General features: G+C 35.3%; 1 protein-coding gene across 5 annotated transcripts in view; it reads left to right on the plus strand.

Annotated features, from left to right (window-relative positions):
- The window catches only part of LOC106876032 (E3 ubiquitin-protein ligase RNF34), a 40706-nt gene extending 22591 nt beyond the window's left edge, over positions 1-18115 (plus strand). For 4 of the 5 annotated variants that reach the window (XM_052968580.1, XM_014924410.2, XM_052968581.1 and 1 more), the window contains 6 exons: positions 4419-4462; positions 8934-9209; positions 9903-10187; positions 10931-11164; positions 14052-14262; positions 15767-18115. In XM_052968580.1, the coding sequence (XP_052824540.1) occupies positions 9036-9209; positions 9903-10187; positions 10931-11164; positions 14052-14262; positions 15767-15948 (1086 nt within the window). In that variant the 5' untranslated portion in view covers positions 4419-4462; positions 8934-9035 and the 3' untranslated portion in view covers positions 15949-18115. Of the gene's footprint in view, positions 1-4418; positions 4463-5326; positions 5347-8933; positions 9210-9902; positions 10188-10930; positions 11165-14051; positions 14263-15766 lie in introns of those variants that run through there. The other variant, XM_052968583.1, reaches the window with a different exon arrangement.
- The last annotated feature ends 238 nt before the right edge of the window (positions 18116-18353 follow it).

The raw sequence follows: 18353 nt of genomic DNA on the forward strand, positions 1-18353 counted from the left end.
TATCTATATATATAAATATATATATATATATATATGTGTGTGTGTGTGTTTATGTGTATATCTATGTGTGAGTGTTGTGTCTGTGTTTGCCTCCCCATCACTGCTTGACAACTGGTGTTAGTGTGTTTACATCTCCATAACCTAGCGGTTTGGCAGAAGAGACTGATAGAATAAGTACTGGGCTTAAAAAAAAGAAATAAGCTCTGGGGTTGATTTGTTCAACTAAAAACCCTTCAAGGCAGTGCTCCAGCATGGCTGCAGTCACATGACTGAAACAAATAAGAGATTAATGATATAATTACTTACGCACTCATAAGCAAATATATATGTATGTACGTATGTATATATGTATGTATATATCCGTCCATTGACTTTTTGCCATCCATGTGGTTTTATAACTAATATTCATAACTTTATGTACTTCAAATTCCACTGTTAAAAACAGTTTACTTCCTACCTCTCAAAATTTCTGAATTCTTATGATGTATATAACATACATTTCTTACTGATAAGAACAAAACTTCTAAATTGGATGGAGAAAAAAATCATACAGTTACTTTAGTATAATGGTAGAATGTTTGTCGCCTTTACAGAAGCTATGAGTTCAGTCCCACAAGCAGCCTTTGACTTTATTCATCTAAGGGTTTCTTTTTCACATGATATTGTGCAACATTCTATGGCTCAGTGGTTAGAGCATCAAGCTTACAATCATGAGGTTATGAGTTTGATTCCCGCTCCAGGCTGTGTGTTGTGTTCTTGAGCAAGACACTTTATTTCACGTTGTTCCAGTTCACTCAGCTGTAGAAATGAGTTGCAACATCACTGGGGCCAAGCTGTATCAGCCTTTGCCTTTCCCTTGGATAACATCAGTGGCGTGGAGAGGAGATGTTGGTATTCATGGGTGACTGCTGGTCTTCCATAAACTTGGCAATCCCATGGTCATTCGTGGTCTTTACTCCTTTACTAGCTAGGATATGAATATCCTAGCTAATTATTTATTACTTTCGTCCCTCTATCATACTTAAGCCTTTCAACACCTGGCAATCAGTCAATCATCTCCACCTTCCTCTCCCAAATACTTCTTAGTAGTGGGAGCTTTTTCCTCCCTTTCTTTCTCCTCTTTCCCTGTTCTTTTCTGTCTTATGGCAGCCTCACTAGTGCTGATTTAAAAATCCAGTGCTCACTGTAAAGTTGTATAGCCGAATGCATAAATAAAGCACCCAGTACACTCTGTAAAGCAGTTGGCATTAGGAAAGGCATCCAGCTATAGAAACCATGTGAAAGATGACATTAGAACTCAGTGCAGCCCTGCAGTATGCCAGTTCCCTGTCAAACCATCCTACCCATGCCAGCATGGAAAGCAGATGTTAAATGATGATTATGATGATGTACTTTGAGTTCTACCATTAAAAAAGATTTATTTCATATCTTTCAAAGATTCTTAACTCTTATGACATAAAGAATATATGCACACACATACACACACACAGAGGAAAGGAGAACAAAAGTGGGGTTCAAATTTCGTAACAGCTGTTTCAACTGCATTTTATTGATGCTGTCATAGATTACATCATGACAAAAACCAGCCATCATCAGCTAAATTTTGAGCACATAACCAGGTAAAGTAGAAGCAAAAGATGACTCATTTGCCAACTACCATAATGAACAAGTAATATTTTGAAAGAAAAAAAACAACAAAAGAGTAGAATTTTTAGAGAAAGTGAAGCAGATATCCCAGAGCAAATATGGCAAAAACCATCCTTTCTATGTACCAATTATCATAATGTGCAAGCGATATTTTGAAAAAAGAACAGAATTTATAGAGAAAGTGAATCATATTCCGCAAATAGGTCAGATCCTGTTAAGATAACAACTTTAAGAAAAAGGATGGATTTGACATATTTGCTCTGGAATGTCTAGTTTTTCAAAATATCACATGTCTATTATGGTCATTGGTGAATGAGTCAACAACTTTTGCTTCTACCTTACTTGTTTATGTGTATAAAATGGCTGGCTTCTGCTATGATGTAATTTATGGATGCATCAATAAAATGCAGCCAAAACAGCTGTTGTGAATCTTGAATGCCACTTGTGTTCTTTTATATGTACGCAATACCTGGAACCAACCCCGGGTCTGATCTATGGTTTATATTAGATTTGATACCTGTATGTATATTTATATAACTATATATGTATATGTATAAATATATGCTTACAGTATATCACCGACAAATGACAACTAATGGTTATTTTATTTTTCTGTGAGCTCAGTATTAATTACCCAGCCATTCCTGACATTTTACTTGTTGATACGCCTAAATTCTAATGAATCCTGGAAGTGATGTACCTATCTACTTACTTACCTACCTACCTAAACCTACCTGTGTGTGTTTACGTATATAAGTTTGTGTGTATGTATTTTGACTCTCCTTTCTAGCAAGCTGGTGCTTCATGTACCCTCTATAATAATTATATATATATATAGATATATAGATAGATAGATAGGTAGATATGTGCACGTGTGTGTATATATATATATATATATATATATATATATATACACACACACTCATACATGTATATATTCATGTATAAATGTATATATCTACATGTTTATATGGATATATATATGTTATGTAAGGTATAATTTAGAGGTGTTAAGCCCTCTAAGGGATAGGAGTATCCAGAGGCACTCCTGGTAATTACCTCAGTAAGTATTGTCCTTGGTATAAAGTATACGGCAGCATGTAATTTAAAAAGGTAAGCCATAGTTTAATGTATATACAGACAATAAGAAAATCGAGGAAAAACAACAAATAGAAGTGTATCTTTGGTGCTAAAAAGCCATTATTTAATTAGTTAAGCAAGATGATGGTAAGAGTGAGTTTACAGCTGTTTCTGTGTACTATGTTTAGGTAAATATGTATTTACCTCATTGCAAATGGTAGACGTCATCAGAACGAAGAAGGCAGAGATAGACAAAAAGAAGAATAGAGCAAAAGATAAATGGAGAATTCAGAAAAGAAAATGTTCAATGATTCAAAAGTCTTACATTTTAGTTGGGTTCAAAGTTCATTAAATCCATTGTGAGGTAGGTAAAGAATAGAGGTTGGTTGAATCTGAAGTCTTGTAGTTAGTTATTAGCATGACTTCCATGTGTCTGCCTGTTCGGCTAGTTGACCGCTGGTGTAATCTGAGGGAGTTATCCCTAATTAGGGATATCTGGTGTAGTTTATATAACTTATAGGTTGTGGGTAGTTTGTATATTTGCAAAGGAAGCCATAAATAAGAGTAAAGGTTATATCTAGCAGAAGTACGATTTAGCATGTAAAGACAAAGTATCAGAATAACTTTTAGGTTTGAGGAGTGCAATGAAAAGGAAAAGAAACAGATAGAAGAGGGGTAATTTAACATGTAAAAAGAGTTGGTATTTCTCGACTGAAAAGAATTGCAGGTAAAAGATAGGCTAGTGTAGAAAGTAGATTAGGTATATTAATTATTTATTGATAATGTAGGTTGGGGTAGGCTATCGTAGGGTATAGTTATTTTTATTTATAATGTGGGTTAGATATGCATAAGCTTGTTAGAATCGGGAAGGTTAAGGGGAGGTAATACGCTGATAAGTAGGTCTGATAGTGGTGTATACAAGAATGAGTGGGTTTTACGAATTGGCCTTTATGCAAACAAAAAATATTATTTCCGTATTTTTTTATTGAGCAGAGGTGATTTGGCCATTAAAAAATTAGTAGTTTCTCTGTTATACAGAGCTCACAGCACTTATTGTTAATGGTATAAGATGAAGTTTTTGCTAGGATACACCATTCTAAACTATAGTTGACTTTTTTGTCTTTTAATTCCCAGATGTAGCTGCTAAGTCCTGTAGAGTTTGCTTTACTTCTATTTCTAAAGGGTAGATTGGTGGGAATTGTATCTAAGTATCATTTCATTTTTCATGGCTCCTATATAAGATTTAGTATGGTTATATACACATGTATATGTATACAAGTGTGTGTGTGTGTATGTGTATAGTAATAATAATAATCCATAGATAGAATTTATAAATATTTTAATGTATATGTATGCATGTATGTATGTCTGTATGTGTATGTACGTCTATATATGTATGTATGTGTGTATATATGTATATATATATATCATGCCACCATGGAAAGTGGACGTTAAACAATGATATATATGTGTATACATGTATGTATGTATGTGTGTGTATCATGCCGGCATGGAAGGTGGACATTAAATGACGAGGATATATATAGGTTTATATATGTATGTATGTGTGTGTGCATGTATAAATATACACACACACACACACACGCAAACACACACACACACATTCATATATACTTATATATGCACTATTCATATATACTTAAATATGTATATTTCATTTATATTTTCAGGGCAGGAAACTTGATTTTCAGATGTTTTCTAATTTTATTTTAAGGTAAGAAATAATATTTTTGATTTGAATTTAATAACTGGGATATTTTTCTCTTTTTTTTTTTTTATGAAATAGAGTGATAAAAATTTCTAGTGAAGTTGAATTATTCTAATCCTTAGTAATACCACATTCTATATGGCACATATTCTAAAACGGCAATGCTGCATGTATCTCAAGAACACAGGTACACCATGTGGTGCAGTACAAGCCTTTAGAACCATGATGGTGATGATGACAATCAGATATTGTTGGAGTGGGCTTAGTCATTTACATTGTACCTAAATTATAAGTTTCTGATTTAGGTACAAGGTCAGTAATTTTGATTGTGGGAAGGCTGATGTCATCAACCCCAGTATTTGATTGATACTGATTTTATCAATTCCAGAGAGTTGCAAGGCTAAATTGACCTCAGATTTGAACTAACAATGTAAAGAACTAGTAACATTGAAAGCTATTTTGCCCAGTATTCTGGTGATTCTGCTTGTAATAGTAATATTCAATGAGGTTCAGCAATATAACTAGTTCTATTAAGTTGTTGGTCAGCTAGTATATGGGTCATACATAAGTTTATATCTGTTATGAGAGTTTAGTCAGGCTTGTCAGTTGTTTTTTAATTTAATGTGCGTTAGATGAGTAAGCATGTTATTTCACCTGGTGTTGCCAGTAGATATCAAGATTTGTAGGAGTGCTATTTGCAGTTGACAAACTTTTTATTTTTATATATTTTTTTTAAACAGTAAGATATTCGTATCTTAGCCAATTAACACCTACATCTAGAGGTAAGTGCTGGCTGTAAATAAGACAGCATAACTGATTCTTCCTACATATATATTTTTTTTAAACAGTAAGATATTTGTATCTTAGCCAATTAACACCTACATCTAGAGGTAAGTGCTGGCTGTAAATAAGACAGCATAACTGATTCTTCCTACATAAAAATGTAATAGTGTTAAACCTTTTGTGACCATATTTCTAACAAAAGTACATTTTACCTTTGTATTTTAATTTTCAAAATAATCAGCAATTATGGAAAGTTTGGTGAAACAACATGATTTACTAAAGGATAAATTTTTATATGTTGATATCTCATGATAGTATTGGGTTGTCCGGAAAGTTCGTGCTGATTTATAGTAGCTTACCTTTTGATTTATTTGCCATGAAACCACCTCAATTCTGGGAAGAGGGTATTTTCAAGTTAAAGGAAAGATGGAGACGCATTGTGCACGAAAATGGTTCATATTTGGTTGATTAAAAATGTAATGGCAAGTATTTATTGACCTTTTTCTTTCCTTTAAAAATCAGCACGAACTTTCCAGACAACCCAATATTTTATTCCAAGATCTCTATTTTATTTTCAACTCTCAGAGCAGTTCCAGCCAGGATGATGTTCAATGGCTTACATATATAAATTTCATGTTTAAGCAGCTGGACAATCAAGGATAGTCCTTGAGAAGTTAAAAACATCTGGTGAAGTAGTATGCATTAGGCATATATGTAGTCATTCAGGTTTTACAGGAAGGGGTTATTCCTAAGGACAAACATAGCAGAATTATCATCAACCTCTTAGAAGGACAAAGGGAATGTTCAAGAAAGAAGCAACTACACAGAAGCATTAAATTGATGGACCAAGTTATGAAAGTAATAGAAAAACTTATAGCATAAACTAATTAGGAAGAAAATTAGTTTAGATGAGATGTACTTTGGATTTATGTGACATGCTCTCTTCTTTATGTGACAACTATAGAAGTGCTTACCAAAGTACAAATCATATATTTTGTGTTCATTGACCTGGAGGAAGGCTTTTGACTGACTACCACACTTTATAATCTACTGGTTACTAAGAAAACTAGATGAAGATAGATAGCCCACAAACTATGCAGGCCATGTCAGCAATGTAAGAATGAACGAGGAGTTCAGTGAGGAATTTACTGCCTGCTATAGATGATTGAGGTAAATGTGTCTTCAGTATCTTTGCTAATGACATTGTGAGGGTAAATATTTAGCAAGAGGTTTTGGAATCATTATCACCGTCATTGTTTTTATATTTGCTCTTCCGTGCTGTTATGGGTTCACCAAGATATTTTGAAGCAGTTTTTGCAAATGGATGCTCTTCTTACTACGACTCATTCCTTTTAGTCATCTCTTACAATACACAGCGATACAGAGTAATCCATTCTAAAAACTCGGATACATCCAGTTAGCATGGATGCTAATGTGTGACTTTAAACCAACAAGGTGACCAACCCTGGTAATGTCTCTTCCATTACCTTCAGACACAGTGTCACATAACTAGCCACTTTCCTCACCAAACTCCTGATCTTCCTTTCTCAACATGGACCAGTCCAGATCTCATGCTAGTGTGCCTGCCCCATTCAAAAGAACAACTCTTTCTAACTCTGAACACTATTGGCCTATCACACTCACTTCCAACTTCTTAACAATTACCAGTACAGCTTTAGTATATCTAAATCTATTTGTGAGGGTGCTGTTTTCATTTGTCACTCAACAATGTTCCCTTGCATTTGAGAAATTTGCTGAAAGCAATGTCATAACACTTGACATCAAAACATTTGATCATGTCTGACATTGAGAACTTCTTAATAAGTTGCCTGTCAATGATTCCATCCATCTCACTTCTCAATTGGAAGTCTACTATCAGATTACACCACTACATGTATTGAATGAGGTTATCTCTGTCTCAAACTCTGGTGTGCTCCAAGGCTCAGTTATGTCCTCCTGACTCTGCCTTTTGTACATTAATAACTTCTTGCTATAACCTTCAATAATGTTCCTGCCTTAACATTCCACATACAGATGTCATCTGCATGTAGTCTAGGCTTCCTATATATCCACCCTTTTTTTTGTACTTCCCTCTCTCTCTCTCTCTCTCCCTCCCCCCTCTCTCTCTCTCTCTCTCTCTCTCTTAGGGTAACCATTTGCCTCCTCTACAACAATACATCTGTTTCTGTCTCTCTTTCATTATCTGATACTAAATCACCTCCTCTAATGTCCTCTCACCTCTCAAAGGTTCTTTGTCTTGCAAGTTACTTGGTGATCCCACCTGTGCTGGTGCCACATAAAAAAGCATCCAGTCCACACTGTAAAGTGGCTGGCATTTGGAAGGGCATCCAGCTGTAAAAACCATGCCAAAACTGACCCTACCTGTGCTAGTGCCACATAAAATATACTCAGCGCACTCTGTGGGGTGGTTGATGTTAAGAAGGGCGTCCAGCTGTAAAAGCTGTGCCAAAACAGATACAAAAGTCTGGTGTAGTCTTTTGCCTGGTCAGTTTCTATCAACCCGTCTGACCCATGCCATCCTGGAAGGTGGACGTTAAACGATGGTGATGAGAGACTGTGAAACATCATCATCTGCTTCAGCAGCACAAAGGTATAATCTCAGGAATCATCCTTAGACCTACTTTGTCTACACACAATTAAAGTCCAACACATCATCCAAACATAGTCGATGCCAGCCCCCTCTGGCTCCTGTGCTGGTGGCACATAAAAACACCATCCAAATGTGGTCGATGCCAGCCCCCTCTGGCCTCTGTGCCGGTGGCATGTAAAAGCACCCACTACACTCTCGGAGTGGTTGGCGTTAGGAAGGGCATCCAGCTGTAGAAACACTACCAGATCAGATTGGAGCCTGATGCAGCCTCCTGGCTTCCCAGACCCCAGTCAAACCGTCCAACCCATGCCAGCATGGAAAACGGACGTTAAACAATGATGATGACACAAAGTCCTTAAACTTGCTATAGAATGCTGAGCCTCTCAATTTCTGATGATCCTTCCTGATGCCCTCACATAATACAGTTAAATCTGTGTCCCCAAAAAACTAGCCTTTTTCTTCAAGGCTGAAAAATATCTTTGGTTTGGTCAACTATTAAATTTCTACAAAGTTCAACTGAGACCAACTATAGAGTACTGATCCCATATTTGGAACAAAAGAATACAACTTCTACATTTGAGACAGTACTGCAGTCATCAACCTGACCCATAGGAGAGTACTCCCCAAGGACAGTACTGCAGTGGTCAACTTGGCCAACATTAGAGTACTGTCCCACCTCTGGGGCAGCACAGCAGTGAAAAACCTGACCCAAAATATGGTAGTGCCTCCACATTTAGGACAGCATTGCAATTATGATCTTGACCGATAACAGAGTGCTGCTCCCACTATTATGATAGTATTATTAAAGCTGAATGTCTACTGCATTGATCTCACATATCTTGGAAGATTCACTAAGATTATGGGCCCTTCAGACTAAAACATTAAAAATGACTTCTCACTTGTGACACAAATTTATAACTTCTGACCTGTAGATTAACTAGTGACAGAGGTTGTATATTATTGTTCTTCTATACATGTATGTGTGTGTTTATAAATAAGTCATTTGTCTAACATAAATATGTGATTCACATGTAATATAATGTTATCCTTTTGACATTCTTGTTTTTTACTTTTATATTTCAGATTATCATCATATCAGAATCTATTCAGTTAAATATTTTTTTGTAAAGCTGACATTCCAACTTGCTGCAACGTGTCACCTATTATTTGTATCTTAACTTGTATATGGGGGCTGGTGTTGTGAAGGCTGAAGGGAGGGGGAGGCAACCTTCTAATTTATCTCCAAGTTATTTTTCACCAAGCCATCCACCCAGAACTGATGCAGCAGCTGTTTTAAGTAACCAGCCTGGAATGTCTTGTGAGTCCTGTACTGCTCAGTTCAATACATTTAAGAGAAAGGTTTGTTACAATTGAATTTATATTTTAATTTTCCTGTCTGTCTTTCATAAATAAATAGCTGTTTAGAAAAATACTCATCTAGTCTAAATATTTGTAGTGAAAATATTTTCTTCTTTCATATAAGACTGTCTTGTCTGGAAATCAAATTGTTGCTATGTAGTTCCTAAACAAGCAGGTCTTTGATGATCAAAAGCATTTTAGTTTTGATCATCCTATCTTTGCATATCTAGGGTGACATTATCCAATATGCTTTTCCAATGTTCAGATAGTACGGATGTGATTTGAGGGAGGTTTGACTGTTATTTCTAGCTGGTCAAGCAATCATATAGAAGCGTCATCATTGGCTCGTGTTGTACCAATGATCAGGATGTGTGTGTATATGAGTTACTGCAATGAGTACCATAGAATAGAATATAGACTAAGATTAGATCTAGATTTAAGTCCTGATTGTAGCTATTTCACTTACTTTCTGAGACTAATTTCAGTAGGGTTGTTTGTCCACTGTCTAGTGCTTTGGATCCCAGTCAGTCAGCTGATTCCATTTATTACATGTGTGAATGATTAGAAGATGATAGAGAAGAGACGAGGGACAATCAATAAAATATTAACTAATATATGATTTTAATTTGTTGGTTTTATGTTTCAATGTTATCTGCTGATAACTAATTATGGTGCCAATTCATTTTAATGTAGAAAACCTGTTGCCACTGTGGTCGATATTTCTGCTCATCTTGCTGCCAGCGACAATGGAACACTATACAGCCTGTTCGGCAGTGTCATAAGTGTCAGATTTTAGCTTCTGGAAATTTTACTCGCAGTGACTTGATGCAGTGGAAAATCAAAGATTTACAAGTGTTTCTCAATAAGAAAAACATATCTACAAACACCTGTACCGAAAAATATGATTTGGTTGAATTACTTGTGTGTCATTTTGGTCAGGAAACTTACCAACCACCACATACATACTTCCGATATCAAGTAAGTATTTTACTGTGTTTTAACATTAGTTGTTCTTGACATTTTTACTTGTTGGGCCTAGATGAGGCAGCAGTGCTTGTGGCCTTCGCAGGCCCTCTCCCAGGCAAGTGAGATTGATGTCATTAATGTTCTTGAACCTTTGTAAACCAACACTTGAGGGAAAGATATGAACAGGAAGGAAATTCCAAGTGCTGATGTTCTGAGAAGGAAGCACTGGGTATAATGATTAGTTTGGAGTCTGGGGTGGGGGTTGACACAACACAAGTGATGAAAGGCAAGGTAAGTGGAATGAGAATTCTTTTAGTTAGAATTATAATCACTGTAAACTAAATTTGTAGACTTTAATGCTCAGTAAAATCAACTTGTGAAATGTTTATGAATAGTAATCGATAGGGTTTATATCTTCTAAATTTAAAATGTGTTGAAGTTTCATTATCGAAAAGATGTTAATCGATGATGACGATGAACTGTTCAATATTCTTGATATTTTCATAAATGTTGTCATTTTGAACCAAGAATACTTAACATCTCTATAATGGAAGTGAGTGTTAGTCTTACTCTCTTCTGCCTGACTTTCCTTGTAGAACACAGCCTCATTTCTCTCATATCTGGTTTATCTTCACTACAACACATTCACATTTCTCTCCTTCCTGAATTATCTTCATTATACCACAACTGCATTTCTTTCTTCTATTAAAATATTTAACATTGAAATTTATTATTTTTTTTTTTTGTGTTTGTAGCTTGATATGGAATCAGATGAAGGGCGTGTTCATCCTCGAATCTCTTCTAATGGAGTTGAAGATTCTGCCGAGGAAGAATCGCAAGAGGGAGGCAGCATGCATATCTACACATCACACAGTCGTAACAATCACACCAGTGAGGGATTAAGTAGTAGCGCTACATTGATAACACAATCTTGGGATAACAGTCAGGGAAGTCGATTGCCATTAAGATCAACCAACGATACTGCACAGGTAATGGGTTTTTCATTATATTGGTAAGAAAGAGTGACTGTAATGGCTGGACATAGAAAAAGTCAATGTTAAAAGAGAATGATGAACATCAGAAATGAGCTACCAGGGAAAGAGGATCTAATGATTAGCAGTACAGTAAGGGAACATTTTCTGGTGAAAGAAAGATCATGACAGTTACATAAGAGTAATTAGTAAGAATGCATGCAGAATAAACTTCAAATGTTCGGCAGCCTCGTTAAAAGTAACTTATCAGGTAACCTAATTAGAAGCGGAGGTAGATGTACTGAAAATGTAGCCAGAATAAGAATGGGGTGGTAAATGATCAATGAGTTAATACTTCTGATGACAACAAAGGACATCTCTGAGAGATTAAAAGGGAGATTGTATGATTCTTGTGTATGAAGTGTGCCCTAGTGGTGGATCTCCAGCTCAAGAGTTTAGGTATCTTGGTGGATATGGGGTTACTAATTAGTCACCACTACTCCTAGGTCTGCTGTGGCTCAGTGTGGTAGTGCCTGTCAAGGGCTTTAATACAAGTCAAATAGCAGATGGTCTTTGGCTAAGGCATACTGGTGAGATGGTCCTTGGCTAAGGTATACTGGTGAGATGGTCCTTGGCTAAGGCATACAAGATGGTCTTATATCACATAGGCCCAACAGTGTGTAGAAATATCTTGGTGTCAAGTGAACCAGCCCTCATGCCTAAGGATTTCAAAGCCACTGTGTCTCAAGGATAAGCTTGGGAGAGCAGAAGATTAGCAGAGTAAACTGTAAAAATAAACTAACAGAAGGTAATGGGAAATTACTGTTGTATCTTTCCAAAAAGAAAAAGAAACTATGAATCTTCAGACTTATTCTAGTTTGAGTGAATTGAGTGATTTGACTCAACTTAAATGAGAAGTGATAATCCTTGTTTATTAGAGCTTCATGTTTTAGAGTAAGGCTAATAATATCATTGTCATTTTTACATACATTTTTTCATACTTGTATAGGTTGTATGAATACTTTCCAACACAGCATTTTGCCTCTTGCTATGCTATCTCCTTTGTGAAGTTTTGAATCATGGGAGGAGCTTCCACCACTTCTGCTCATGTCTTCCTTGGTCTTCTCCTGCTACATATGTGTTTTATTTAGATCTCCTGAAACTTATTTACTCAACTTTCCTCCTCTATACACATTATGTGTCTGTACCAACATGATCATCTATCTTGCATCTATTCCCTGTTATAAACCCAGTTTTTCTCACAAATTACCCTGTGCCTTGTTGATGAATGCTAAAATTACATATCTAATAGAGCACACTCACACATTTTTCCTATTTAGTCCCCCTGTCTTACTACCATGCAATGTTGCACTTTATACACTAGCATTATACAATCTGCCTTCCACTCAGAGAGAGAGAAACTCTTTGTTGTCAGCAGAAGTAATAGCTCCCTTAACTTTTTTTCATCTTGTCCTTAATCTTGTCATTATGTTTTCAGAGCATGCTCTGCTATTTTTCTTTAGGTCAGATAACAGAAGCTGTCAACCACTTCCACTTATATGGAAACTCTCAAAGCATTAGAAAGATAATGGCTTTCTACTTACCCCTTTTCTGCATGTTGAGTACAGACATTTCTCTTGGTAGCCAGCTCCTGTCTTATCTCTTTTTTTATCAAAACTTCAGTTTTTACTAAGTTTACTCTGAAGTTTTGTGATTTTAGGTTTTGTTTCCATATCTGGAATTTCTTCACTAATTCTTCAACAAACCTATAGAAACTTGGTCATCAGTATACAAGAATTCCTGCAAACTGCCATTCTAAACCCTTTAGCATTTAAACTGGCCATATCTGGCCCAAATATTCTATCTATTTAATGTTCAAACCAGCCAGATCTAGCCTCTTACACCTACCTTACTATGTCTGTCTGCTTGATTAATTCAAAACGATGTGAAATAACTAAGCATTACATTTGACAGAGTAATCTGATTGCTAAGTGGTTAAACTGTTCTGTCTTCCGTTACAAAGACCATCAGACTATACAAGAGGGTGCTGAAAAGTTTGTGGCTTTAAGGGTATTGTGAAAGGCCTGGTTGGAGACCCAACCTTCCGGGTTCTTTTACTGGGCTTAGAAAAACTGATGGACCACTGCAATAAGTGTGTGAATTTGAGAGGGAAATATGTTGAATAAAATCATAATTTATTGATTCTACTGTAGTTTCTTTTACCTAAAGTCAGTAACTTTTCAGCACCCCCTTGTAGAGCGTGGTACTCTGTCAGAGGTCTTCTTCAGATTGGTAAATCAAAACTGCAACTCTTGAAAATTCTAACTTTGCTTATATTGTTGTTGTAGTTGAGCTGTGAATGAGTAAAACTATTCCAGCTCCAGTTACTCTGTATTTATATTATACCATGCATTTCATCATCTTTGTTTTTACATCCACTTGTCCATGCTTGCATGGGTCAGATGAAACTTATTTGAGACAGACTTTTCTACAACTGACCTTTGTCTGTTTCCATGCAAGGTAATATTTCCCCTACACCTTCCCATAAAAACATGTACATGTATAGTGTTGTTGGTACAAACAGGTTATTTAGAACTCAATACACAAAGTAGAGCATATCATCATCATCATCGTTTAACGTCCGCTTTCCATGCTAGCATGGGTTGGACGACTTCTTTATTAGCTACAAAGCCACACAAGTGGCCCAAGGCCCCAGATTATCTTGCACCAGAAAATATTAAGAAACATCTGTTTCTTAATATTATCTAAATTAATTCCCAGTATATGTTCATGTAACATATATGAACTTGTTTTCTCATTTCTTACCTGTTGTATTTTTCATTAGAATCTGTTGGCTAAAAACCAATCAAACACAGATTCATAATTATTTAAATTTTTGTTGCAGAGTTCCAGCCTCCCATGTTTTTCACCGTCCAAACCTGCATATATTAATCTTAACACCATTGACAATATAGAAGCAGTTGCTAACTTGACTGTCAAAGAATTAAAAGAAATACTTTCGTTTCATTTTGTTGACTATAAGGGGTGTGTAGAAAAATGGGAACTTTTAGACAGAGTTCGGAGATTATGGGAAGCTCAGAGACAACAGAAAAAAGGTAATCACAGTTAAATTTTTTAATGATTTTTTTATGATTGAATACTATATGTGGATTTTATTCTGTAAACTTGTGGGATTTGAATTTGTATATATATATATGTATGTATAAGACTATATATATACTTTTAGAAATGAAAATAAGTTTAAAAATGAACGAATACCCATCAATGCTTTGTCTTTGTCTGAAATAGGTGGTTGGCTGTGTGTGAAGCCAACCACCTATTTTTCTTTATCAATTCATGTATGATGAATTATCTTTTACCTATTTCAGTTATTGGATTGTGCCCATGCTGGAGTACCATCTAGCTTGGTTTAGTCAGACAAATTAACCCCAGTACTTATGTGTTTAAGTCTGGTACTTAGTCTGTCGGTCTCTTTTGTTAAACTTCTAAGTTAACACAGCAACACTGGTTGTCAAGTGGTAGTAGGTGGGGTGACAAACACAAAGACATGCAGACACACACATGATGGGCTTCCACACAGTTTCTGTTTACCAAGTCCACTCACATGGCGTTGGTTTGCCCGAGACTTGCCCAAGGTGCTGTGCTGTGGGACCGAACCTGAAACCACATAACCATGCTTGCACAGACATTTTTATCGATATGTATAATATATGGCACACACATTACAGCGTATTTGAGCATACCAGCTAGCTGGTAGAATCATTAGAGCTGGAACATATCCTGACAGTTTCCTTTGCTGAACTGCTAAGTTACAGGGACACAAACGAACCAACACCAGTTGTCACACAGTGCTGGTGTGACAAACACAAATACACACATAATATATGAAAGACTTCTTTCAGTTTCCACCCACTCTAAAAGCTTTGGTTGGCTCAAGGCTACAGTAGAAGGTACTTGCCTAAGGTGCCATATGTGGGAATGAAACTAAAACCATGTGGTTGGGAAGCAAACTGCTTACCACACAGCTATACCTGTCAACAGATGTGACTGTTTGCTACTCAGCTACAAAAGGTGACATCTCCATTTGAAGCTGAGCTCCATGCAAATTGTAAACATTCCTACAGACTGCTTCCTGAAGTTTTATATTATTTCATAATTAGCATTTTAATTCCAGCTTTCCATTTTATGGTCTGTTCTTCTATCTTTTCTCTATAAATTTTCGAATTTGTTGTATTCTTTAACACATTTTCAAGCTAATCCTTAGTTTGCTGTCATTACTACCTCGAAACTTCTTTGCTTTCAATTTTTCTATGTAGTAGATTTTCTTTTCTTTTGATTCCGTTATAATTTTTGAAGATGAACATAAAGTTTACGGATGCTTCTAAAACTGAATGCTGCTTATTACTTTCTATGTTCCTTTTCTTGAAAACAAAGCTCTGTTCACCTCTTAAACTATATAATATTTACTTTATAACTCTATTTCCAAAGATTTATTTTACAATAGCTTCAATAGTAAAATAGAAAAGTATTTAAAAAAGCAAAACCTAAATATTTCATTTCAGTTAGTTAACTCTTTTTGTAAATAATTATATTTTTCAGACCCAGATTCTCCAGTTTTAAATGATGATGAAATGTGCAAGATTTGCATGGATTCCCCAATAGACTGTGTCCTTTTGGAGTGTGGTCATATGGTGTCCTGCACTCAGTGTGGCCGTAAACTTAATGAATGTCCAATATGCCGACAGTACGTAGTACGTGCAGTGCATATATTCAAAGCCTAAAGGATTTCTAAGATAATAATCAGTTATGTAATTTATGTATAACTATGGTCCAATATTAAATATAGACTTGAACGAAAACATTTTGAGGTGAAAAAAAGGCAAAAATCCATTATTTTACAGTCAGTCTCCATATGATTCTGATCTTTTTATTTACTATTAAGAAAAAAAAATGACCATTTTCTTGTATTTAATTTTTCCCATCAATATGATTTTTTTTCATGAAACATTCCTTCAGTATCCAATCATTTTTTTAACCCTTTATGTTACATCTTTCACATTATGTGGAATTAAATAAATGTTAAGCACTTACTTTAAGAGAGGAAAGTAAGTATTATTTCATCTTCATTTTAAAATCTATTTTTCCCATGCTGGCATGGGTTGGATGGATCTGCAATACAACATCTTTTTCTGGGTCTCGATATTATGTCATCTCATCTGTGAGGCTCAACATTCTCAGGTTTGATCTAACTACTTCTTCCCAAGTCTTCCTTGGTCTACCTCTACTGCGGGTATTTTCCACCATCAACTCAGTCCATTTTCATCCTGCATGCATTATCCGTCAACATTAAATGTCCATACCAGCATAGTTCTCTCTTTTTTCTGCCCACATCGACCAATGCCTTTGATGCCCAGTTGCTTTCTCAACCCACTCATGTCCAACATTTTATGTCAATAACTATTGCACATCAAGCAGGTCATACTCAATTCCTTCCTTAACCAATTGCTGCAGATCCTCTGCATTCACTGCCATACAAGCATACCATTTCTGACACATGCTTTATAGAGTCTGCCTTTCATAGGCAGAGAAATATTTTATTTCCATCAGAGGCGGCAGTTTTCTAAGCTTTTTTCAGACCCCTTTATTTTTCCCCCTTGAATCATACTGTCTCCAGATCCATTTGAAACATTGGTAACACTTAGTTAACAGACCTTACAATCCTCTTCGACTAAGTCTGCCCCTGTCCTTATCTTCCATCACTGGTCATACTGTTAGCATCTGAAGCGCTTAAATTTTTACTTCCCTGCCAATCTATCTGCTAGAGATGACACATCTTTTTGTTTATGCATTAATTGCATGCAAAGAAAACAAACAAACAAAAAAAAAAAGAACACCATTTCTTAGATGATATTGGGCTTTGTTGGCTCCTGTTACTAAATGTTACCTTAGTCTTGGCCATATTCACCTTCAAGCCTTTTAGCTCAGACCCACTCTTCCAGGTTATGAATTTCTGCAGTTCTTCAACAGATGTTCCAAGAGCATCTAATATCTGATCACCTCAGCTTTTAGGTTGAAGAGACGAGGTCTGAGGACAGAGGGAGAGGACTAAGAAAGACACTTACCTGTACACTAAATTCTTCATTGAGCTCACTGCTGATCCTGACCCTACTTTAAGCACCCTCATTCTTGGCTTAAACACACCTCATAGGCCAACCGTTTATACCTAAGCTTTCTCATTGCCCAACAGACTACAAATCACACACATATGCATGTAATATCAGATTCTGTTCAATTTGAGATTTCATTTTAGGAAATCATGGCATTGAAAAGAAAATAATTATTTTGAGGGCCAGCATATATATATATATATATATATATGCATGTATGTGTAATGTGTTTATGTGTGTATGTACGTAATCTGTATATGTATGTTTATATGTAATCATTAATGTATGTGTATATATATATGTGTGTGTGTGTGTGTATGTATATATATGCATGTGTGTGTTTATTTGTATATATCTTATATATACACATATTCATAAATCTCTATATAATGTGTGTGTATATATGTATGTGTGTGTGTGTATATATATATATGTATGTGTGTGTGTATATATGTGTATATATGCACACAGACACACACATATATATATATGTATATGTAAGAACACTTGTTGCACAATCAGAAAATCACTTATATATTTATTGATAATTGTCTATTTATTTATAGCAATATTATTTGTTTAATATTTTTTTTAAATCATGTGGTTACATCATAAAATTCTAACATTATATCTGATTTATTTACATTCTAATTTCCTTTAAAACACTGAGAAAAATATTATTAAAAATATTTTATACAGTTTTGTTAACTATCATTTAATCAGTCTCTTTTAATAATAATAAAAAAAAATGTTTTTGTAATAAAAGTATTAAAACCAATAATACTTGATTCATGTATTTTGAATTGCATACATAGAAAAAAATCATAAGTGAAAATGCTAGGAACATGGCTTTATGTAAGTTCTTGTATTATTTGATATCTTTTTTGTCTGTGATGGTTCAGGTTTTTCAGATATACTGTACAAGATTTATTCTAGTTGTCATTTAATTTCGGAGTCTGAGATGTAAGCTTCATAAATTTCATCAGACTGTTTCACTCTATAATTATCTTTGATCTGTC

The sequence above is a fragment of the Octopus bimaculoides genome, chromosome 6 (assembly GCF_001194135.2).
Source record: "Octopus bimaculoides isolate UCB-OBI-ISO-001 chromosome 6, ASM119413v2, whole genome shotgun sequence".
Lineage (NCBI taxonomy): Eukaryota > Metazoa > Mollusca > Cephalopoda > Octopoda > Octopodidae > Octopus > Octopus bimaculoides.